This window comes from Lemur catta, chromosome 2 (genome assembly GCF_020740605.2).
Source record: "Lemur catta isolate mLemCat1 chromosome 2, mLemCat1.pri, whole genome shotgun sequence".
Taxonomy (NCBI): domain Eukaryota; kingdom Metazoa; phylum Chordata; class Mammalia; order Primates; family Lemuridae; genus Lemur; species Lemur catta.
Genome location: NC_059129.1, coordinates 48,779,204 through 48,804,206, shown reverse-complemented (window position 1 = coordinate 48,804,206; position 25,003 = coordinate 48,779,204). Strand labels below are relative to the sequence as shown.

Here is a 25,003-nt window from a genome sequence, read left to right as displayed (position 1 = left end):
ACCTAAAGTAACCAGTTTAGATTTTATGCAAGATTCTGTCCAAATAAATTTCTATAGACAATGGATTTTCCCACATTATTGTATAAAACTTCATTTCTTCATTTTAGTTGCCTCCTTAGATCGTCATCTGAAAATGATTTTGTATTTAATTAATCTAAGTGTTTATTCTCAAGAGTCATGGAAAATATATATGTCAGAAATGCTACAGTAAATGTATTTTTCATAATATAAATAAGATAAAAATGTAGTCTTTGCTTTTTAATAGTATATGCTGGATTTCAAACTGAAACGTATTTCAGAACTGAATTGTATTCAGAAGGGGTCATTTTCTCCTATTGAAGTTTCATGCATTTGTTATGTTTCCAGATTTTTAAGCTGCTTATTATTAATACTAGACAAAATGGTTTCTGTAGAAACTTGGGGAATAATAAACAACCTCATTTAGAGAGCACTTTGGCCTGGATGTGGTCCATGAACTTATGGACGTGAACCCATTTAGTATGCTTAAGATCTTGAAGATCCTTTCAAGAGAGACTGTTTGGATTATGTACCCCATGGTGTGTTTGCCTCTTGCAAAGTGTGGTTTGAAGTAACTGGGACAAAACTGTGAATAAAACTCCAAGAATCATAGAGCTGGAAGGAAGCTCAAGAGGTCCCCTTGCTTAGCCCCTGAAACCAAGGAGAAGAATTTGAAAATCATTCAAGACAGGCAGCTGCTGATTCTGTTTTGTGAAACATCCAAGGGTGGGAGTCCTGATTGTGCCAATGTGACTGTGTTGGTAGAAGGAACCAATATTCTTGTTTTTCTACCACATTTTAAAATTTATGAAATGTGAACAATGATGGGAGAGATATCCATTCTCTTTCTTGGGTGGCTGATGATATGAGGTGGCTGCTTATGATATTTTAAAACCTGGAAGATGCTTATATTTAGTTCAGTTTTTTGTTGGTGTATATTTTTTTAAATCAAAGTGTTACTTTCTTAGCATTTACTGAGTCACTTTATACCAGAGGTTGCAAAACTTAACGTTCTATAGAGGGCAATTCATCTGAAGTAAACCAGTGAGAGCCGTAGGGAGTAGTAGTATGTGTGCTTAAATTGGGGAACAGAGGTCCTGTGGGCCAAAACCATTCAGATTGAGGTGATTTTTTTTAAAAAGGACAATGCTGACCAAACAATATGCTCTGCTAGCTGTATTTTGCCTGTGGGCTCTTCTTTGTAACTCCAGTCCAATAACCAATATGCTCACAGTTTTATAAATTACCACTTAGTCCACATTTGCAGTTTTATTTTTCTCACAAAAACATATTTTGGATGTGTAGGTTAACTCTTTCTAATCTGGATATTCTTGCCTTGGCTATTCTTTTCTAAAAAATAGCTAATGATTTGATTTAGGTTGGCTAAAGTTAGTCATGTGAACCATTTTATCAGGACTTACAACTAGCTCAATGTGTCACAGAAGTGAAGCTGTAAATGACCTTAGGATGGTCTTGCCAGAACATGCTTTCAGAAGGGGCAGAATCTATACCAGGGGAACTAAACTCAAATGCCTTCAAGGAGGACCTCCATGTTGCACACTTCCAGAGGGCATGATTTTCAGTCGTCTCCCTGAACAGCTGTGCACCGTGTAGCTCTGCAGTAGCCCTGGCATTCACAGGGACTACACTGTGACTAGCATTGTGTTACTGTGCAGTGACACAGCCCTGCCTTCAAGTGGTGGCAGGTAACATACATTTTGGAAGCAGCTGAGTCTAAGACATTAGGGAGTGTTGGGGACCATGGAAAACTGGAGAACACACGTCCCATAAAAAGCCATTCCAATTTAGATAAGTTTAAACATTCCCGTATGCTAGATTCACTGCTGGCTTCAGATCCCTGGTTTAAATCAATGGACAAGAGATGTCTTTCAGATTACTCTGGAAACTTTGTGTTAGAAATAACTCTTGGTTGCATACAACTGAATCCCAACTCAAGAAAACAAGACTTCTTGGCTCACATAACTGGGTTAGCTCAAAGAATTGAAGAGAGTGATGTAGAAACCAGGGCCTTCACTAGAACTGGGTGCCTGACACAGCCATATTCCTTCACCCATCTGACCTTTGCTTGGGCTTGCTTCCTTGTGCAGAAGGGAATTGGATGTGGCCTCTAGCAGCCATGGTTCAGGGACCCCAGCAAAGAGAAAGCTTTTTTCCTTCTCAAAACCTATACAAGGACACTCTTATTTGCCCTTCTTGAGGCATGTCATCAGCCTCTTGGAACATCAGCTGTTACAGACAGGGCAGGGGCTGGGGGGACGGTGATGGGATGAGGTGGTGCGATTGGCCGGGCCTGAGTCATGCACCGCACACACCTGCCTGCTCCTCCTGGGCATGTAGAAGCAAGTGGGGAGCCTACTACCAGAAGAATAGGGACTAAGAAAGCTTTCCAGGCAGAAAAATACACCTCTCAAAGTCTACTACTCTCTCAGATTCCCCAGAAGGGTAGACTTCTCCACTTTTTTTTTCCTTCCTTCTCTTTTACAGCATAGACAATGCCCCATGACCAAAGCTTGCTGGAAATTTTGCAAGTGCCATGTTGATTTGCCTTAACAGATGAGAAGATTATTTTTATATATAGCAAAACTGAGTTGTTTTAATTGTGTTAATTATGGGTTGCTATTGTTTTTGATTCAAATGGCTCTTCAAAATTTATGCACTCTGAGGTGTTCTGAAAGTGAAACAGGTAAGAGTCACTTGCCATGTTCCTCTACAGAAGACAGTGGGCTACACCATATCGCCGCTTGGGGCTGCTTATGAGGACTGGAGGACTTTATTCTAGAAAGGGGGCTACAGTGGACAGAAATTAACTATTCTGATGATTTCAAAATAATGGAATTTCACCTACTTGGACTTTCAGAACTGTATGAAAGGCAAGTTGGGGTAAGGGAGTAACTGTATATTTAAAATAGGAGACCTTAATTTTTATTCTGTTCCAGATTAGTCTTGTTGACATTAAGCAAAGATTTTTACTCAAGTTAAACATAAAGATAGCATATTTCTGTTAGCTTAAAAAATTCTATTTTTAGTTTGGTTTATTTGTGTTTCCTGAGTAATTTTCTTTATTTCTATAAACAGTTTTTAAAAATATAAATATGTGTTTTCCTTTGATTCTTAATTTTTCTAAAGCTAAACCGTTAAATTAAGACTCTAATGTTTTTAGGTACCACCTCACCTGCTCTCTCCTCTCAAAAATGAAGTCAGCTCTACCTGATTCTCTAATTTCAGCCTGGTCCTGAATTAACCAGCAGTTTATGCATAGTTTATATGACTATTTTTCAGAAATACCTGAAAAATCTCCTTGGAGGAGATTCTTCTGTTGGGCAAAAAATAGTTGGAAGACCTCTCATGACATCAATTATAAAATCCATGATCCTATTATTGGACTTTGTTTCTTTTTTTCCAACTATGCTGTCTCTTCGAATTTGAGGGACTACAGCTAATATCTTTTTTGACTTAGTGAACTAGATCATCATTACAATAATAATTTGTTATTGGTTAATTTTGTTTAGATATTGTATAAGGAGATTCTTAAAGCCTTCACATCAGGGGGTAAACAAAATGTGCAGATAGTCCAAACAGTCTTCTACTTGGAGTCTAGCTAAACAAATAAGGAGTAATAAAAGTGAAAAACTAAACTTTAAAATGATTTGTATTTTTTCTAACGTAATTTTGATGTGTATGGAGTAATACTTCAGCTTATGATCTCCAAGAGGGTAGAAGCTTTATTTTTGTTTTATTCATGCAAATATTAAAAGATAAAAAATGACAAAATAGCTTTATAATTTAAACTTCTCGGGAATATGCATTTTGCAAAAGGAAGGAGAGGATTTCTGCAATGGAAATTTCATTGGATCATCAAACTCTGGGTTTATAAAGGGTTGATTTATTTACATATCAGGGCTGTCTCTAGCTGAGATGGATTAAGCAGTAGCCTGCATTGTTGATTTTAGGAAGTTCAGAAATATTTCTGAACAAAAATGTCCATCTCATGGTGCATTGCTGAAGTTTATTATTAGATTTTCACTCATTTTATTAATTACTATTCCCTCGTTCTGTCTTTAAAAATACTACTGAAAAGGTGGTAAACACATCTCATTACTAAGAACTTAGTATAGATTCTTCTTTACCATTTTATTATTATAACAGCTTTGTTGAGACGTTATTCACATACAAAAAATTATCTCTCAAAGTAGATAATATAGTAGCTTTTAGTACAAATGTGCTACCATCAATCACTATTATTTAATTTTGGAACAGTTTCGTTACCCCAAAAAGAAGCCCCATACTATACCCATGAGCCATCACTCCTTATTTCCCCTTTTTCTCGGCCCCTGTCAACCACTAATCATCTTATCTCTGTGGGATTTGCTTGTTCTAGACATTTTCTATAAATGTAAGCACAATATATGGCCTTTTGTGATTGGCTTCTTTCCTTTAACATAATGTTTTCAAGTTTTATCCATATTGTAGCATGTATTGATACTTTATTTCTTTTCATTGCCAAATATCCCATGGAATGGACATCACATGTTTTGTTTATCTACTCATCAGTTGGTGGTCATTTGGTTGTTTCTACTTTTTGGCCATTATGAACAGTGCTTCTGTGAACATTCATTATAAATTTTTCTGTGGACATTTTTTTAATACTGCTGGCTATATACCTGGCTGGGTCATATGGTAACACTACATTTACATTTTAGGAAGCTACAAAACTGTTTTTCAAAGAAACTATACCATTTTGCATTTCAGCAACAATGTATGAATATTCCAATTTGTCCACATCCTCACCAACACTTCTTTTTTTTTTTATTTTCACCAACGCTTCTTATCTGTCTTTTTTATTTTAACCATACTAGTGAGTGTGAAGTGGTACCTCATTGTGGTTTTGATTTGCATTTCCTTAATGGCTAATGAAGGTTAACATCTTTTCATGTGCTATTGGCCCTTTGTTTATCTTTTTAGAGAAATGTCTATTCAAATCCCTTGCCTACTTTTTAATTGGGTTGTCTTTTTATTATTGTAAGTTGTAAGTGTTCTTTATATGTTATGTATTATGGATATGATGACAAGTCCCTTGCCAGATAGATGATTATTAATACAAACATTATCTCCATTCTGTGGGTTGTCCTTTCACTTTCTTGACTGTGTCCTTTGAAACAACAAAAATGTTTTTATTTTAATGAAATCCAGTTTATTTTTTTTGCCTTTGGCTATTTATGTTTTTGATGTCATACTTAAGAAACCATTCCTAATCTGAGTCATGAAGCTCTACTCCTAAGACTTTTTTTAGTTTTATCTCTTATATTAGGTACATGATTTGTTTTGAGTTATTTTTTATATATGGTATGAGCTAGGGGTTCAGCTCCATTCTTTTATAAGTGGATATCCAGTTGCCCAAGCATCATTTATAAAAAAGACTATTTTCTCAGTTTATTGTTGTTGTTGTTTGTTATTGTAGTTGCTGTTGCTGCTTGTTTATTTAGTGATTTTTCTGAACTAATTCTGTAAAGTCTGTATCTTTGTCATGTGCAGCCTCTGAAATCTCTGCTCAGTTAGCTTTGTGGTCCGCTAATGATTGGACAGAAATTTCCTTAAATGTCTTGACCCCATCAATTTCCAGGCCCCCACACAAGGGGCTCTGTGTGTGTGCCGAGGCATACCTTCAGTGCGCTGAAGGTTTATAGCTCTGTCTTCTCGCTTTCTGTTTGTGCAGAGTCTCAACGCCAGAGGTGAGATATAATGCCCTTCTCAAGTCTTTTCTGGGTATACACACAGCCTTGCACATGTGTGTGGCCTTCCAAAGGCCCAGGAATATGTCAGAGCTCTACAAAGCTTCTTATAGACATCTTATTCCGCAGATTTTCCTTCTTAAGTTTTTGGTCACCCTCTTGTTTACCTGACTGGTATTGCAGCCTTGGACAGCTGTGATGTTAAACACTTGCCACTGATTGTTTTCCATAAACACTGTGAGGACAGGGCTGCTCTCACTGAGTGAGCTCTGAGTCAGGTCAAACATAGACAAGTACTATCAGTGGGGCTTTTCCAGAGAGCTGCCAGACAGGTCAGAGAGTGACAATTCTTTGAAGATGGGGCTTTTTGAAGAGCTCCAAACCTGTATCGGTCCCTTCGATGGTTGCTAGGCTGCTGGTTTTCACAGCTCCTGTGTTTCAAGGCTATTGTTTTTCAAGGCTACCATGGAGCTGGGGAGGGGGAGCTGAGAATATTCAAGTTAAAATCCCACAAAGCTCACTGTTCCTACTGAGTTCAGCTGTTTTCCTTGAATAAACACTACTTGGAGTGTTGTAAGCCTTTGGATAATTTCCAGAGTTCTGAAAAAGTTGATTTTGACAATTTTTGCCATTGATATTGTTCTTGTGGAGGAATGGATTTTCAAAGATCCTTACCCCACTATTTCTCTTTGTTTATTTTTAATTAGTATTATCCCTTAGGACAGATGAGACTAGAAACATGAAAAGGCCTAGTGCCCAGTGAAGAATGTACATAAGGTTGAGTTGGAATAGGGGCTCTACAGAAGGAACTGGAAATAAATTTTGCCTGTTTACATTTCTCTATTTAAATTTTTAATTTTGGCAGTATAATAAATATCCATGGGAATATACATAGGTGGAGCCTATATTCTTTTTATTTTATCCAGTGTTCTATGAAGCTATGCCATTTGGTTTTCCATCCCACAACAGATGGGGGTAGGGGGAGCACATGTTAGAGGTAGATATATTAGGACAACTGGCAGTGGGAAAGAAGATTTAAGTATAAAAAAGAAGACATAGCATAGTGGGTGCAATGTGGTGTGCTATAGAAGTGGTCCCCAACCTTTTTGGCACCAGGGACTGGTTTCATGGAAGACAATGTTTCTATAGGTGGGGTGGGGATGGGGGGTGGGGAGGCAGAGTGAGAGATAGGGAGCAGCTGTAAATACAGACGAAGCTTTGCTTGCTTGCCTGCCTCTCACCTCCTGCTGCCACTCACCTCCTGCTGTGTGGCTTCCAGGTTCCTAAGTTTCATGGAAGACAATTTTTCCATGGATAGAGGTGGTGAGGGGCAGAGCTCTGCAGCCCAGTCCCTAACAATCCACGGTCCAGGGGTTGGGGATCACAGTGCTACAGTATTCACTTTGCATAGGCTATATCTATATCAAAATGAAAATATTAATTTGTACTCTGTACTCTTTGCTTTTAAAGATAGATAATGTCTGATATATTTTAGAAAGTTTTCTATCAAAAATCAATAAAATGTTTAAAATATGATAGTTAAAGTTATAGACCTCATTTACCTAGAACATTTATGGCAGAGTTAATGACATATATCCAAATGATATTGCTATTGGGACATTGCTATTTCATTGGTAACAAATTCTGTTGAGGAAAAAAATTCTATCATCATCCACCTAAATTCATCATGGTAGTTTCAACATCTTAAAAGTTGAGAATTTCAACAGTATATTGTCTCCATATGAAGATACATAAAGTAAAACGATTAAGCTTCTCAAAAGTAGAAAGGTAAATCACTCAATACTAATACATTTTTGCACACTCCCTGCACTAATTCCTTTAAGTTTATAAACACCAATAACAACTTCTACCTACATAGAAAAAGATGCATTGATTTGTTGCAGAAGATATTGTTGTTAGTTTAATAGCTGCGTAAGGTGCTAAGGACTTAACTGACTGCTTCAGAATAAGCTCTAGCCAAACCTGTGTGTTTTAAAGGGGCATAATAATGATTGATCACTCAACATGATGTGGGCATGGAAGCATACAAAACATAGAACTGTAGACAGGATCTCAGCAGAAGTAGTAGAGCAGGAATCCTAATGTGAATAGTGAGCAGTAATCTCAGAGGGACCATCTGTTGAAAAACCCATTCACAATGTGGATACCATTAGCTGACATCATAGCTAGTTTGATGAAAACATCTCAGAAATCAAGGAGCCACTTGTAACAACAAAAAAAGTAAAGCTGCAAAAGTTTACTGTTCCATGTAGCATAGATAAAAGACCCACTTTTGAATGTTTGCATCATGTCATGCAAATTATTAAAAACCTACATTACAGGTGGTGGTCTACAAAGGCTGAGAAGATTTAGGGTTCTTAAGACCACCATCCAATCAAGGGCTATTGTGCAGAGCTGGAGAACACATATGGATGAGCATCTTCTACAAAAAGTCTTTCCAAGAAAACAGTGGAGGGGAATTCCTAGAGGATTTTCAGCTGGTTCTGAGTATTAAGTAGGGAATACACTACAAGGTACATAGCTGTAGAGTGTGTGTCTGTGTTCTAGGGAATGGCTGCTGTGTGAGTATTTACCATGTGAGGTATTCACCATGTCAGGTTGACAATTTGCCAAATTACAGGTATTTTTTTTCCCCAAAACTTTTTTTCAACATACTCTTTGATTCAAGTCCAGTATACTAAAGATGAAGAAAATATTTAAGATGACTGGACTCCCTTTGAGTCCATTACATGTCCTTTCTTAGAGAAAAGGGTTGATATGGTGATGTTCCTGGATAAAAATGTAAATTCTATCTATGAATTTCACATATATAGATATTTCTATAAATTTCTTATAAATATCTTTTCAATAGTGTTTAATAAGGTAGTTATTAGAATACAGGGACTAATACATATGTAATCGGGCATTTTCATATTAAAAATGTGTCATTTCTTTATTGCAGTGTCCTGGCAGGTTACAATGGTACCATCTTTGCATATGGGCAAACCGGCAGCGGGAAGACATTCACTATCACAGGTGGGGCAGAGCGTTACAGCGACAGAGGCATTATCCCACGGACATTGTCATACATTTTTGAGCAGTTACAAAAGGTATGAAACTAAGTCCATTTTGTATTTGATATAGTCAGCAAAAATTTACTGTGGGCAGAAAATTTATTATGACATTTTATTATATTGTATCTAAATGAGAAAGTATTATTGTATAATAACTCTGGCCTTTACCTTTAAAGAAAGGCTAGGGTTTTGCTGGAGAAGTGGAAATTAAGAAGGTGCTTCTCATTAAAGGGCTCCAATTGCAACAAAGACTCAAGGGGAGTTCCTTCTGATACCCCCATGGAGGTTCAAAGAGCAGATAACACCTTTTACCACCTAATATCTTATATTCCTCATTAAGAAACTGAGGAATGTCTTTTTGCCAAAACAGACGTTTCTTTTAGCTACTAAAGCACTGATGAGGATAGTATGATTGTTACCTTTTCACATTTTTGATAAAAGCCCACAGGAATTTAACAAGGTATAAATTCATAAATTGTAACTAATATTACTATGAAGAGGAGTTCTTTATCTATCTATGCTTTATATATATATATTATTTATTGAGTGCCTCCGAGTACCAGTTGTTTTATCAGATTTTGATGTAATATATAATGCAACTAACAAGGTAGGTATCTTTATTGACATTTTATAGTTGGGAAAACTGAGCTTCAGGTTAAATATTTTTCTCTGGGTCCGTATCTTGTAAGTAGCTGATCTGGAGTTCTATTCCAGGTCTGTCTGATGCCAAAGTCCCCTTTTTACGGTTATGTATATATATACAGCCTCTATACCTCAGACTGGCTTTATTTTTTTGGTTGTGTTTAAACAAATGCCCTATAATGAGTCACTTCACTTCTCTTGGTTTCAGTTTTCCCTTCTCTGAAAATAGGGATTGAATTGTACCAAAGACTATCCAGTATCCCTACTAGTTGAAATAGTTCCTTGGTTATATTAATTCTATAAAACAAATGTCTTAACTAGGTCAATGTGACAATTATGCTAAAATTTCTTGACTGTATGGTGTTTATACTTTGAGTTGCAAAGATGAGAAGAAATTGCTGAGATCTGCATAATTCTAATTGCCATCCATAAAGTAGCAATTATCCATTAGTTCAGCTCATCTCTCACTAGCTCAAACATGCCAACTTTTCATGCCAGAAAATTTAGAAGAGAAAGGCTTGAGTATAGCATATATGTTTAATCCAAAGCCACTTTTTTCATTTACTCATTTCTTTATTGTTTATTTCAGGATGTTATGGGGGTACAAATGTTTAGGTTACATATATTGCCTTTGCCCCACCAGAGTCAGAGCTTCAAGCATGTCCATCCTCCAGATGGTGTGCACCACACCAATTAGGTGTGAATATACCCAACCCTCCTCCCCTCCCACCTCCCTGACACCTGATAAACGTTGCTACTATATGTGCCCATAAGTGTTGATCAGTTAATACCAATTTGACAGTGAGTACATGTGGTACTTATTTTTCCATTCTTGTGATACTTCACTTAGTAGAATGGCCTCCAGATCTATCCAGGATAATACAAGAGGTGCTAGATCACCATTGTTTTTTGTGGCTGAGTAGAACTCCATGGTATACATATACCACATTTTATTAATCCACTCATGTATTGATGGGCATTTGGGTTGTTTCCACATCTTTGCAATTGTGAATTGTGCTGTTATATACATTCAAGTGCAGATGTCTTTTTTTTTTTAATAGAATGTCTTTTTTCCTTTGGGTAGATGCCCAGTAATGGAATTGCTGGATCAAATGTTAGTTCTACTTTTAGCTCTTCGAGGTATCTCCATATTACTTTCCACAGAGGTTGTACTGGTTTGCAGTCCCACCAGCAGTGTATGAGTGTTCCTACCTCTCCACATCCATGCCAATATTTATTGTTTTGGGACTTTTTGACAAAAGCCATTCTCACTGGGGATAAGTGATTTCTCATTGTGGTTTTGATTTGCATTTCCCTGATGATTAGAGATGTTGAACATTTTTTCATATGTTTATTCACCATTATTCTGTCTTCTTTTGAAAAGTTTCTGTTCGTGTTCTTTGCCCACTTTTTGATAGGATTGTTTGATTTTTTTCTTGCTGATTTTCCTGAGTTCTATATAGATTCTAGTTATCAGCCCTTTATCAGTTATGTAACATGCAAATATTTTCTCCCATTCTGTAGGTTGTCTGTTTGCTCTTGTGATAGTTTCCTTGGCTGTGCAGAAGCTTTTAATGTGAATCAGGTCCCACTTATTTATTTTTGATGTTGCTGTGATTGCCTTTGGGGTCTTCTTCATAAATTCTTTGCCTAGGCCAATGTATGTAAGAGTTTTTCCAACATTTTCTTCTAGAATTCTAATAGTTTCACACCTTAGGTTTAAGTCTGTTACCCACTGTGAGTTGATTTTTGTGAAAGGTGAAAGGTGTGGATCCTGTTTCAGTCTTCTACATGTGGCTATCCAGTTTTCCCAGCTCCGTTTATTGAATAAGGATTCTTTTCCCCAGTGTATGTTTTTGTCTGCTTTGTCAAAGATCAGATGGCTCTATGAGGATGGTTTTATATCTGGGTTCTCAGTTCTGTTCCACTGGTTGATGTCCCTGTTCTTGTGCCAGTACCAAGCTGTTTTAATTACTATAGCCTTGTAGTACAGTTTGAAGTCTGGTAATTTGATGCCTCCCATTTTGTTTTTATTGCCTAGGATTGCTTTTTCTATATGGGGTCTTCTCTGGTTCCATACGAAGCGTAGAATTATTTTTTACAGATCTGCAAAAAATGATGTTGGTATTTTAATAGTGTTTACATTGAATCTGTAGTTCACTTTGGGTAATATAGACATTTTAACAATGTTGATTCTGCCAACCCGTGAGCATGGTATGGTTTTCCACCTGTTTACGTTCTCTGCTATTTCCTTCCTCAGTGTTTTGTAGTTCTCCCTGTAGAGGTCTTTTTCCTCCTTAGTTAAATATATTCATTTTATTTTCTTTGTTGCTCTTGTAAAGGGTACTAAGTCTTTGATTTAGTTCTCAGTTTTACTGTTGTTGGCATATAGGAATGCTACTGATTTCTGTATGTTAATTTTGTAACCTGAGACTTTGCTGAATTTGTTTATCAATTCCAGGATTCTCTTGGCAGAATCTTTAGGGTTTTCTAGGTATAAGATCATATCATCAGCAAACAGTTATAGTTTGATCTCTTCTGTCCCCATTTGGATGCCCTTGATTTCCTTCTCTTGTCCAATTGCTCTGGCTAGGACTTCCAGTACTATGTTGAATAGAAGTGGTGATAGAAGGCAACCTTGTCTGGTTCCAGTTCTAGGCAAGAATGCTTTCAATTTTTCCCCATCCAGTATGATATTGGCTGTGGGTTTGTCATATATGGCTTTTGTCATTTTTTGGTAAGTCCCCTCTATGCCTATTTTGTTAAACGTTCTTATCATAAAAGGGTGCTGAATTCTGTCAAATGCTTTTTCTGGATCTATTGAGAGGTACATATGGTCTTTGTTTTTGCTTCTATTTATGTGGTGAATTACATTTATAGGTTTGTGTATGTTGAACCATCCCTGCGTCTCTGGGATGAAGCCCACTTGGTCGTGATGGATTATTTTTTTTGATAAGCACCTGAATTCAGTTTGCTAGGACTTTATTGTGAGTTTTTGCATGTATATTCATAAGGGATATTGGTCTGTAGTTTTCTTTTTTTGTTGCATCCTTTCCTGGTTTTAGTATCAGGGTGATGTTGGCTTCATAAAACGTGTAGGAGAGGATTCCTTCTTTCTCAATGTTATGGAATAATTTCTGCAGGATAGGCAGCAGTTCTTCTATGTAGGTCTGGGAAAATTCAGGTTTGAAACCATCTGGTTCAGGACTTCTAGATATTCAGGTACAAGAAGCTCAAAGAACTCCTGGGAGATTCACTTCAAACAGGAAGACACCATGATGCATAGTCATCAGACTGGCCAAAATAAAAATGAAAGAGGCCCTCCTACAAGCTGTAAGGTGAAGAAAGCAGGTAACCTACAAAGGAGAACCCATCAGACTAACTACAGACTTCTCAACTGAGACCTTACAAGCCAGAAGAGACTGGGGCCTCAGTCTCACTCTTCTCAAACAGAATAATGCCCAGCCTAGAATCTTGTACCCCACCAAACTACATTTCTTATACAAAGGAGAAATAATGACCTTCTCAGACAAACAAAGACTGAGAGAATTCATCAAGAGAAGACCTGGCCTCCAAGAAGTACTCAGAACAGTATTACACATGTATCAGCACAATAAACACTCACCAATGTAAAATCATCCAAAAGCTAAAGGTCAAAGGCCAGGTACCACAATGGCTCAGAGAGAAAACAAAGCAACAAAGTTCAGCTGAATACAATAAGCAGAAATCTGCCCTACATACCAATTCCTTCAATAAATGTGAATGTCTTGAACTGCCCACTAAAGAGACATAGGCTGACCAAATGGATAAATATACATAAGCCAAGTATCTGCTGTCTTCAGGAAACACACCTAAACCACAAGGATGCATTCATACTCAAGGTGGATGGATGGAAAACAATATTTCATGCAAATGGAGGCCAAAAGAAAGCTGGAGTAGCAGTTCTGACTTCAGATAACTTAGTCTTCAAGTCAACAAAAGTAATGAAAGACAAAAATGGACACTATATAATGGTGAAGGGTACAATTCCATAAGAAGACATAACAATTCTAAATATTTATGCACCTAACTCAGGTGCACCCAGATTCATAAAGCAAATCCTACTTGATCTAAACAAAATGATAAACAACAACACTGTAATAGCTGGAGACTTCAACACCTTTCTGACAGAACAGGACAGATCCTCCAAGCAAAAAATAAACAAAGAAACAATGGACTTAAACAGAACCTTAGAACAAATGGGCCTGACTGACATTTATAGAACATTCTACCCAAAAAACACTGAATATATGTTTTTCTCATCAGTTCATGGGACATTCTATAAGATTGACCATGTCTTAGACCACAAAGCATGTCTCAACAAATTAAAAAAAATAGAAATTATATCATGCATCTTCTTAGACCACAGTGGAATAAAATTAGAAATCAACTCCAACAGAAGCTCTCATCTCTACACAAAGTCATGGAAACTAAACAACCTTCTGCTGAATGATTATTGCATTAAGGAGGAAATTAAGATGGAAATCAAAAGATTCTTTTAACTAAGTGATAAAGGAGACACAAGTTATCAAAATCTGTGAAACACAACTAAAGAAGTCCTGAGAGGAAAATTTATATCCATAAATGCCTACATCCAAAAGACAGAAAGATCACAAATAAACAATCTAATGCATTGTCTCAAAGAACTAACAACCCAAATGCCCATCAATCCACGAATGGATTAGTAAACTGTGGTACATGTATACCATGGAGTATTACTCAGCTGTAAGAGATAACGGTGATACGACATCTCTTTGGTTCTCCTGGAGAGAATTGGAACCCATTATATTAAGTGATGTATCCAAAGAATGGAAAAGCAAGCATCACATGTACTCACCAGAAAATTGGTTTCCCTGATCATCACCTAAATGCACATCGGAGAAGAGTACCAATTAGATATCAGATTGTGATGGTGGGTGGGGGGAGGGGTTGGGTGTATGCCTACATGATGAGTGCGTTGCACACCGTCTGGGGAATGATCATGCTTGAGGGTGCTGACTCGGGGAGGTGGGGGGTGGGGGGAGGGGATGGAGGTATGACTACATGGTGAGTGCCAGGCGAACTGTCTGGTGAATGGACACGCTTGAGGCTCTGACTCGGGGGGATGGGCAGGACATGGACATTGTATATAACTTGAACTTATGTACCCCCATGATGAGCTGAAATAAAAAAAAAAAAGAACTGGAAAAGGATGAGCAAAGCAACCCCAAACCCAGGAGAAGAAAAGAAATAACAAAGATCAGAGTAGAACTCAAGGAAATCAATTAATAAAACTATATGGAAGATTAATAAAAAAAAAGTTGGTTCTTTCAAAAGATAAATAAAATTGACATGCTTCTTGTTAGATTAATGAAAAGCAGAAAAGAAAGGACTCTAATAAGCTCAATCAGGAATGAAAAAGGAGAAATTACAACTGATGCCACAGAAATACAAAATATCATCTATGAATACTATGAAAACCTCAATGCATATAAACTTAAAAATGTGGAGGAAATGGTCAAATTCTTAGAAACACACAGCCTCACTAGGCTCAATCAGGAAGAAATAGAATTCCTGAACAGACCAATATCAAGTACTAAAATTGAAGCAACAATCATTTACCCATTTATTTCTGACATTGCCTATTTTATTTTTGTTCCCACATTTCACAAACTAGAAATATAGTTTTTATTGACATGGCCTAATGTGGAAGCCAATTGTTTTGGAAAGATCATTGGAGTTGGTGCAAACTGACCTGGTTCTAAGAAAGTGTACTACTTACAGCATGTGGCCTTGGAGCAGTTGCCTAATGCCTCAGTCTTACAGAGTTGTCATGAGGGGCTGAAGATACTATATTTAAAGATGTCATCTAGTTTCTGACACACAGTATATGCTCTAAACATTATAGCTATTACCACAGCCATTATATCCATGTATATGCATGTGGCCAAATTATCCCTGACCAATTTTAGAGACTCCTTTGAAACTCTTAGTACAAATGAAGCCAATTCCCCTAATTAAGTTAAACAGAATTTTAAAAATCCTCTCCTAATAGAAAATACATTTTGTCCCTTTAAAAAGTTCATTGATAGTTACTAAAGTACAGCTCTAAAAGTCTAAATGTCTCCCAAATACTTTATTAGATGCATTGTTTTGGATTTGTTTGTCATTGATATTACTCTAAACCCCATTTCGTTTTGAATAATCCTAAATAACTTACTAGACTTGCAGAGAGCCCATTGGACCCATTTATAGCCAAGGCAACTCTTTGTAAATAGACAGATTTCCACAATGGGGCACAACACATTCATTATAATCAAACTGAGCTGTGGTGCAGTAAGTCAGACAACTTGAAGTGCATCATGAAGTTTGTTCACATTGTATAGCTGAAAAAATACAGACTGGTACTCAGAGGTCCCCACTTGATTGGTCCCCCTTAGAGGGCCACATGGAGCTCTCTAGAATTCTTAAAGGAAACATTTGACTTCTGCAAAGTCTTTGTTTCAAGATAAAGTAAGAGCCTAGTGCATGCTAGGTCCTGAAATGCCTATGATAGGAGCATAATTTCATTGAATTTAAGAGAAGAAAATTGATTTCATTTATTTTAGAAATCCCTGCTCATTGTTTTTGAGTATTGTGAAATTCAAACTTGTTTCAGGGCAGGAGAAAAAAACTGTCTGCAGGAAACATGTGTGTTACATTAGAATCTGGCAATCCTAAACACTAAAAAGGAGTAATAAGGAAAGGTAGCTTGCCACATAGCTCAGTGAATTTTCAGTGTGTATTCCAGCAAAAGTCCAGAAAATGCAGAAGCTGGGTGAGCCAAAAGCATTATACCTATCATCCCAAGGCAGAAGACCTGCCATTTTCCTGACTTTTCATGATTTATTCTAATTTCTGGAAGAAGAGAGTTTCTCCACTGCAGACAAACATATAAGTTGGATGTCGTTTTTGCTTTTCTTTTGGATGTCTTTTTGGTTTTTTTTTTTTTTTTCCTTTTCTTTTATATTCACATACTGAATTCTCCATTTGAAAACTTCCAGAAATAATAATAAAAACAATAACAACAGCAATATAATACCAACAGCAGCAATAATGATTCATTGATGCCTGTTTTGGGCCACACATTTTTGGTAAACTTTTAAATATAGAGCCTTGTTTCTCTTATTTATCTGTCACAGCAGCTATGCAAGATCAGGGCTATATTCCCCATTTTCACGGTGAAATAACTGAGGATAAAGGTGTGGGATCACTCCATTGTAAATGGTAGATCCAGTATGCCTTATGCTAAGAAGAGCTCAGAATTGTGTGCTAAAATTTCAAACCATAATCTCTGGGATATTTCACATATGTTCAGGTGAATTTTAGAAATACTTTGGTTTAAACAGGACCTAAGAATGTTGCTGAAGGACCCCCCAGGGCCTTTAATGTGCTCTGGAACTCTCTAGAGAGGGAAGAGTGTGAATGTTGACTGTGGAACAATTTCTCCCAGGAGTATTATATTTCATGGAATATTTTAGAAACACTGGATTAGACTAACAGCCAGACTACAGTCTGTCTAGTGTTCATAATCTCTGATACCTATGCTAAACCAAGCCACAGCCCAAAGAATTATGTTGAAATGAAAGACTAGGACACTAATGTAATCAATAGGAGAGGCTGTTCATCAGGATAAGTATCAGCAGAATTTGTAGCATTTGTTTGAGAGAAATTTGCTTAGTAATTCAGTCCATGTTGTCACCTTCACAGAGCACCAGAACACAAACCTCAGCTGTAGCTTGAGTGTTTTTATTAGTAATGCGATAGCTGAGAGTTGCCTTAATTGTTCATGTATTATTTGGTTTGTATGAGATGGTAGTATCTTTATTTGGATATTTTGAGCCATTTTATTAGACCAAAGAGTCACTAATTTTAAACTGAAGAACACGTCAAAATTCATTATCTAATATATTCACTTTAATGAGTTTGAAAACTGAGGCCTGACATGGTAGGAGCTCACAGCTGGTTGGAGTAGAAGTCCAGCTTTTGATTTGCTGGCTGCTGTTCTTTTCTCTGTCGCTATAACTTGGTCCTCTCTCTCTTTGAACAGCACCTGTTAAATGGATTGTCTTGGATATGGGTGAGACTTAATCAGGAAGGTGATCATAAGCAAATTTTCTCTGTTAGCATCCACTTTGCCAACCTGCCAGACTTTTTGCCACAAGACACAAACATATTCTCCTCTTGTGAGAAGCATGATAATATTTGCAGAAATAGAAGCATTTGTATTTTGGGAGGAATGAGAAGAAGGTGCTATTATTGGATATTTTGTATTGAAAACTGAACTTTCTCAAGAGCTGAAAAAATTCTCTATTACACCTCAGAGGGAATGGGTCTGTTTTGTCTGTTGGCAGAACTGAGATTAGGATCAGTCACTTTGATGTTTAGCCTCATTACATTGATGCTTATGTCATTATATTTTGGCAGTGACCCACAGAAAACATCTCTCTCTAACCTACAGCTAAATATCCCTGATTTGCCCCTTTGGGCCAGAGAAATTAACCCACGAGTGAGGTACCAGCAGTGAACTATTAATGTCCACTCTTACCTAACTGATCTAAACTATTTTCTGTCCTCTTGAACTCACTGTCATTGTTATCTATTTATGTCTTTAGAATATTTTGAATATTAGAAAAGTAAAAAAAATGATTAAAAATGGAAACTATTTTGCTACCAAAATTTTTAAACCAAAATAGTAATCTGTGCTCTTTTATGAATAGACTGTTCACGGAATGTAAGTTTATTTATTTATTTATTTTTTTGGTAACCTTTTTTGGGGGGGAGTCTGGAAAGTAAAAAATGGTGTGTTATACAGTTCTGCAACCAATTTGGCTCATTGTAAGTATATATTGACTTTTTATGTATAATGTGGAACCAATAAAAAATAACAGACTGAAGTTGCTTGTAATCATGGGTGTTGGCCATTAGAAAAAAAGCTTCATGCATATGGTAATGGGCAACTTGAAAGTATCACGAACTGAAAATGTAAACCATATAAAGTGAGAGAGAAAAGGAGAAAAACTGTGAGGAAACTACAGTGATAAATGTGTTCATCTTCCTCTAAGCTGAATCATTTATAGCCATTAAATAATATCTTTCCCTTTTCCAATCAGGACAGCAGCAAAATATATACAACACACATTTCCTATTTGGAAATCTACAATGAATGTGGTTATGATCTATTGGATCCAAGACATGAAGCCTCAAGTTTGGAAGATTTGCCGTGAGTAGCAGAACAACAAAGAATGGAGGGAAATTACTTTCAGATGTTCCCTTCAATTGTTTTCTTTGAAACTGTGTATGTTTCTGTTCTCAATCATAATTAGCAAATATTGGATAACAGAATCTTTTTATAATATAATGGATATTTTTTTCAGTTATGACAAATGGACAGTAGTGATGGGAACTAAAATTGCCTGTAACTCATTTCTTGGGAAAGTCTCTTTTGGAGTTGGCACAAGAGAGTGCAGTGACTGTTCTCTCAGAGTGGGTGCTTGGAAGATTGATGGGATATGACAGTACTCCTGCCACATGAAATCCTTTTCCTCCTCTAATTGTGGCCTTTTTCTGAGAAGTTATTCTAACTAGAGTTCAAGCAGCAGTGAGAGAATCTGAAAGAGATAAAATAAAATTTTAAGTTTTCCCCAAATGCTTCTCTACTATCATTAATGCTAACATTGGCAATCATTTGATCAGATTGGCACTGATTGTTTCATGACTGAAATTTAAATAGAGTCTTTAGAGATTATCTATAATGGAGTAAGTTGCCCTGCCAGCATTTATAAAACATTGCTTAATGCTTGTTTGTCTGCCTCAATTTGACATATATTAATTGGTAATAGTTCATATACTTTTGTGTAGACAGCTTCATGTATCAGAAGTAGCCTACAGACAAGAAAATGTATTTTTAATATTTTTCTTATACTCTAAAATACTTTAGAAATATGTATTAATTATACACCCAAAGATCAACAACCAGTTGATTATTTCAATTTGCAAAGAAATTCAGAAGAAATAATAAGAAAAATAAGTTATACTCTTTACACCACCTTTATATGTATTCTTTCATTAATATTGATTGAGAGTTTTTGCATATCATCTCCTTTATGCTTACAATATTTATGAGAGGGACTTAGTAAAGGGGACTATTGCTTAAAATCTAAATATTTATATAAAAATTAAGAGAAAGAAAAGATTACTGACTCTATGGAAGGAAGTGACCTTAAAAAAACTATTAGAATTAAAGTTTACAAAAAAGGTAAGACTTTTTACATAGGAAGGATAGAGACAACAACAAAAGGCATGAAGGTGTGGTTGGAAAGGCAGTGTGTTGAGGAGTGCTATGGTCTGAATGTTTGTGAGCACCAAAACACATATGTTGAAGCTTAATCACCACACAATGGTAATAGGAAATAAGGCCTTGGTGGAGGTGATTAGGTCATGAGGTGCAGCTCTCATGAATAGTAGAATTAGTGTCCTTATAAAATAGGCCCAAAAGACTTTGTTCACATTTCTTCTACCATGTTGAGGACACAGCCAGAAGTTGGCAGTCTGCAACCTGGAAGAGGGCCCTCACCAGAACCCAACAATGCTGGCAAACTGATCTTGGACTTTCCAGCTTCCTGAACTGTGAGCAATAAATTTCTGTTGTTTATAAGACATCCAGTGTATGGAATTTTTTATAGTGGAGTGGACTAAGACAAGGAGTCATTAGAAATAAAAGGAGAAAGGCCAACTGAAGCCAGTTTTGGGAGGGACTTGAAAAATAGGCTTTTAGTGTGAGAGTAGTCTTTATTTTAATAAGTTTCTTATTAATTATTAGTTTTTAGCCTCCAGTCTAACCTATGTATCTTCAGGCTAAATCTTGCTTGAAACTGATTCCAACAAACCACATCTACACCTAAGAGCTTGAAGGCTGTTAATAGTAATCCAGGAATGAAGGGCTTGGCTATGATGAACATGGAGAAGGAGAGAAAAATTCAATAAATGTGCAAAAAAAATGAAATAACATAAATTGATTTTACCTAGCACCTTGGATTTGATTGAATTTGAAAAGAACTTGTGAATCATAGAATGCTTTCCTTATTTTACTGATCAAAGAGATTAAGCTCAGAGAGGTATGACTTGCCCAGAGTTTCAAAACTGACTGGTTAATGGTACGGCAAGGATTAAAAAGCAGATACTCTCATTTTCATGCCAGAGTAGCAAAAAGAGCTTCAAGATTTCTATACTGGGGCCTAGAGAATTAAGGAATCATTGACCTAAAAGGGAGATTTCCATTCGAAAACTTGATTGGGTAATGATGATAAATTTTACATATATACTTTGGTGTCTGACAGTACTATACTAGATGCTTATATTTACAATAAATTCCTCAGAGGTGGGAAGTATGCCTTACTGGCAGCCTCTCTGCTGCCTAAGCCACAGTCAGTCATTCCTTAATAATTTTTAAAATCGTTTAAAATTATCTGTTGAATTGAAACTATGGAGTAGACTTTTTGAAAACATGAGTATAGAGGGAGACAAACAAGCATGAGCTCTATTCATCTGAATCTAATTGATATGATTAGGTGCAGCCTAACTATGGGAAGAACTAGGAATGGGAAAAGTCCACTGAATTCTAAGAGAGGTAGTATAATGTAGAGTAAAAAATATTTGATTAGAAGTCAGGAAATTGGGTTCCAATCACAGTCCTGTACTCTTAGATAAATTATTTCATTTTTGTGGGTTTCTCTGTCTATAAAATGTTGATTAAATAATATTTCACAACCTTTCAACTTCCAATGTCTAGAGTTAAAAGATTGTTGACCTTCACAGGATACGACTTATTTGGTGACTTTTCTCTCCTTCACAAAAGAATAAAACATGATTTTGATATTTTCTAATGTCCTCCTTCTACAAAAGAGCAAGCCTCTTGAGAGCAAGGACAATGCCTTGGTTCACTCTGTGTCCTCTACCCTTCTCAGTATGGTTGACATTTGGAAGTAATTCTCAATGTTGGCCAACTTGTCTCTGTAGATATTACTAGCTTTCTATTTTCTTTTCTATTGTTTCTTTTTTAGTATCTTTGTCCTCTCATTGGAGAATGAGTTCATCAACTCAAGTTAGAAGAGAACCTCAGTTACAAAACAGATGTTTTCAACAAACTACATCACATAGACACAAAAGTGGTCTGAAAGATGTTCTTCTTATTCTTATATTTTGTACTATAATTACATGACAACATATCCCACTAAAATAAAAATGTCATTAAGAAAGAAGATACTCATATCCATGTCTATAGCCTATTACTTCAAATATATTCAATACTATTTAAAATAAAATTCCAGAACAACTCAAGAATTGGCTAGTCCTTTGGTGTGGAGATAATGAGATTTAACTGGCATCGAGTCTGCTAGTTTTCTAGGGGTTTTAGAAGGGTTTGTCTTTTACTGAGATTATAAAGTAATTCTTTATAATGGAATTCGACTTTTGCTATTCTTGAATTGGATTAAGAGTATGCACTGTTAATCTTGTGTCACATACTCTTGAACTAGGACAAACTCTAATTCTGAAGTTCTATCTGTCTGGTTGACTGGTTTCATTGTTGTGTGCTAAAATGTCCTAAACACTATGAATGCCTTCCAAAAATAGTAGGCAAAATGTCTATCATCTTGGTTCCTCCTTGTAGTCATTTATTTGGAGGACAATGACAAATGCTCATTTGATCACTTCTGCATTCTTATATTAGGCTTAACTATCTAAAATCAAACTCAAGATCATTTTGATGGTGCACAATAAAGCCATCTGTAACAGCTTTCTTACCACTAAGTGACACAACATCACCCCAAACATCACCTGCTAGATGCTGTTCTCACATGCACTCTGACTTTCCTGATTTTGTTTCTTTTACATTCTAATGAGTTCTACCTCTTTGTTGTTGCAGGAGCATTTGCCTATAAACTCCTTGTGGACTTTGTACATATGATATCAGGCCACCAGACTACAGTCAATTGCTTTTATGACAATGTTGCTGTAGTCATCTGTTTAGTAAATATAAGAAATACTGACATCTAAATTAGCAATCAAAAGTAATTAAACCAAACTCAACCAACATGAAATACATAATTGAATACTTCGATGACTATTATAGAAATTGAATTAATAATTTAAAAGCTCTACAAAAAGAAATCTCTAGGCCCAGATGGTTTCACTAGAGAATTCTACCAAACATTTAAAGATGAATTAACACCAATTGTACACAGTGTATTTCAGGAAATAGAAAAGAGAACACTTCCCAATGTAGTCTATGAGGCTAGTATTGCCCTGACATCATATATACAAAGTCCACAGGGAGTTTGTAGGCAAAGATACTACAGGAAAAAAAAAAAAAGAAAGACCAAAGTCAGGTAAAGATAGTACAGAAAAAAAAGAAAGCTATAGACTAATAATGTTTATGAACGTAGGCTCAAAAATCATCAACAAAATATTGAATCCAACAATGTATAAAATGAATTATATACCATGAACAAGTGAGAGTTATTCTACATTGCAAAGCTAGTTAAACATTTGAAAATCAATCAATGTAATTCACCATATCTACAGGCTAAAATATAAAAATTATATGAAGTTCAAAAAAAGCACTTGATAACCATTTATGATAGAAATCTCAGAAAGTTAGGAATACAGAAGAATCACCTCAACTTATTAAAAAGAATCTATAAAAAATGTACAGCTAACATCATATCTAATTCTTTACTCCTAAAATCAGGAAAAATGCAAAAATGTCCACTTTCATCACTCTTATTCAACATAGTATGGAAATACTAGCCACTACAATGAAGCAAGAACAAGAAATAAAAGGCATGTAAGTTGGAATGGAAGAAATAAAACTGTCCACATGCAGATGGCATGATTTTCTACATAGAATATCCCAAAGAATTTACAATCTCTTCTGGAAAAAAGAAGCAGCTTCCTAACTTATTCAGTGTGGCCAGCATTATCCAAACACCAAAGCAGATAAATACATTACAAGAAAGGAAAAATACAGACTGATATCTCTTGTGAACATAGATATAAAAATTCTCAATAAAATATTAGCAAATCAAATCCAATAATGTGTAGAAAGAATCATATACTACAACCAAGTGAGATTTATTACAGGTATGAAAGAATGGTTCAACATTAAAAATCAGCTAATGTAATTTGATCAGATTTGTTTATTTTTGTTGCTGCTGTGATTGCTTTGTGGGTCTTCTTCATAAATTCTTTACCTAGGCCAATGTCTAAAAGAGTCTTCCCCACACTTTCTTCCAGAATTCTTAAGGTTTCATGCCTTAGGTTTAAGTCTGTTATCCAACCCGAGTTGATTTTTGTCAGAGGTGATAGATGGGGATCCAGTTTCAATCTTCTGCATGTGGATATCCAGTTTTCCCAGTACCACTTATTGAATAGAGATTCTTTTCTCCGATGTATACTTTTGTCTGCTTTGTCGAAGATTAGATGACAATATGTGGATGGTTTTATATCTGGGATCTCCGTCTTGTTCCAAAGGTCTATATCTCTGTTCTTGTGCCAGTACCATGCTGTTTTGGTTACTATAGCCTTATAGTAAAGACTGAAGTCTAGCAGACTGATGCCTCCCAATTTTTTCTTTTTGCTTAAGATTGCTTTGGCTATACGAGGTCTTCTCTGGTTCCAAACAAAGCGTAGAATTATTTTTTCTAAATCTGTAAAGAACAATGGTGGAATTTTGATACGGATTGCATTAATTCTATAGATCACTTTAGGTAGAATGGACATTTTAATAATATTGATTCTACTAATCCATGAGCATGGTAGGGATTTCCATCTGTGCACATTGTCTACAATTTCTTTTCTCACTTTTTCATAGTTCTGCCTATAAATATCTCTCACCTCCTTCGTTAAATATTTTCCTAAACATTTAAATTTCTTTGATGCTATTGTGAAAGGTGTTGCATCTTTGATTTGATTTTTGGCTTGATTGTTATTGGCATATATGAATGCCACCTATATGTGCACATTTATTTTGTATCCTGAAAATTTACTGAATTCGTTTATCAATTCCAGGAGTCTCTTGGCTGAATCCTTGGGATTTTCTAGGTATAATAGCATATCATCAGCAAAGAATGAGAGTTTGACCTCTTCTGTCCCCATTCAGACACTCTTAATTCCCTTCTCTTGTCTGATTGCACTGGCAAGGACTTCCAGCACTATGCTGAATAGAAGTGGAGATAATGGGCAACCTTGTCTGGTTCCAGTTCTAAGCGGGAATGCTTTTAATTTTTCCCCATTCAATATAGTGTTGACTGTGGGTTTGTCATATATGGCCTTAATAATTTTAAGGAATGTCCCATCTATGCCTATTTTGTTGAGGGTTTTTATCATAAAAGTGTGCTGGATTTTATCAATTTTGTTTCTGCATCTATTGAGAGAATCATATGGTCTTTGTTCTTGCTTTTA

The 25,003-nt window shown here is 36.1% G+C and overlaps 1 protein-coding gene across 2 annotated transcripts in view; it reads left to right on the top strand.

Annotated features, from left to right (window-relative positions):
- The window catches only part of KIF6 (kinesin family member 6), a 367,880-nt gene that overhangs the window by 77,396 nt on the left and 265,481 nt on the right, over window positions 1-25,003 (top strand). The window contains exons 4-5 of one of the 2 annotated variants that reach the window (XM_045543626.1): window positions 8,731-8,878; window positions 18,655-18,764. The exons of the other annotated variant lie outside the window; for it this stretch is intronic. Of the exons in view, the coding sequence (XP_045399582.1) occupies window positions 8,731-8,878; window positions 18,655-18,764 (258 nt within the window). The remainder of the gene's footprint in view (window positions 1-8,730; window positions 8,879-18,654; window positions 18,765-25,003) is intronic. 2 annotated transcript variants of the gene reach the window in all.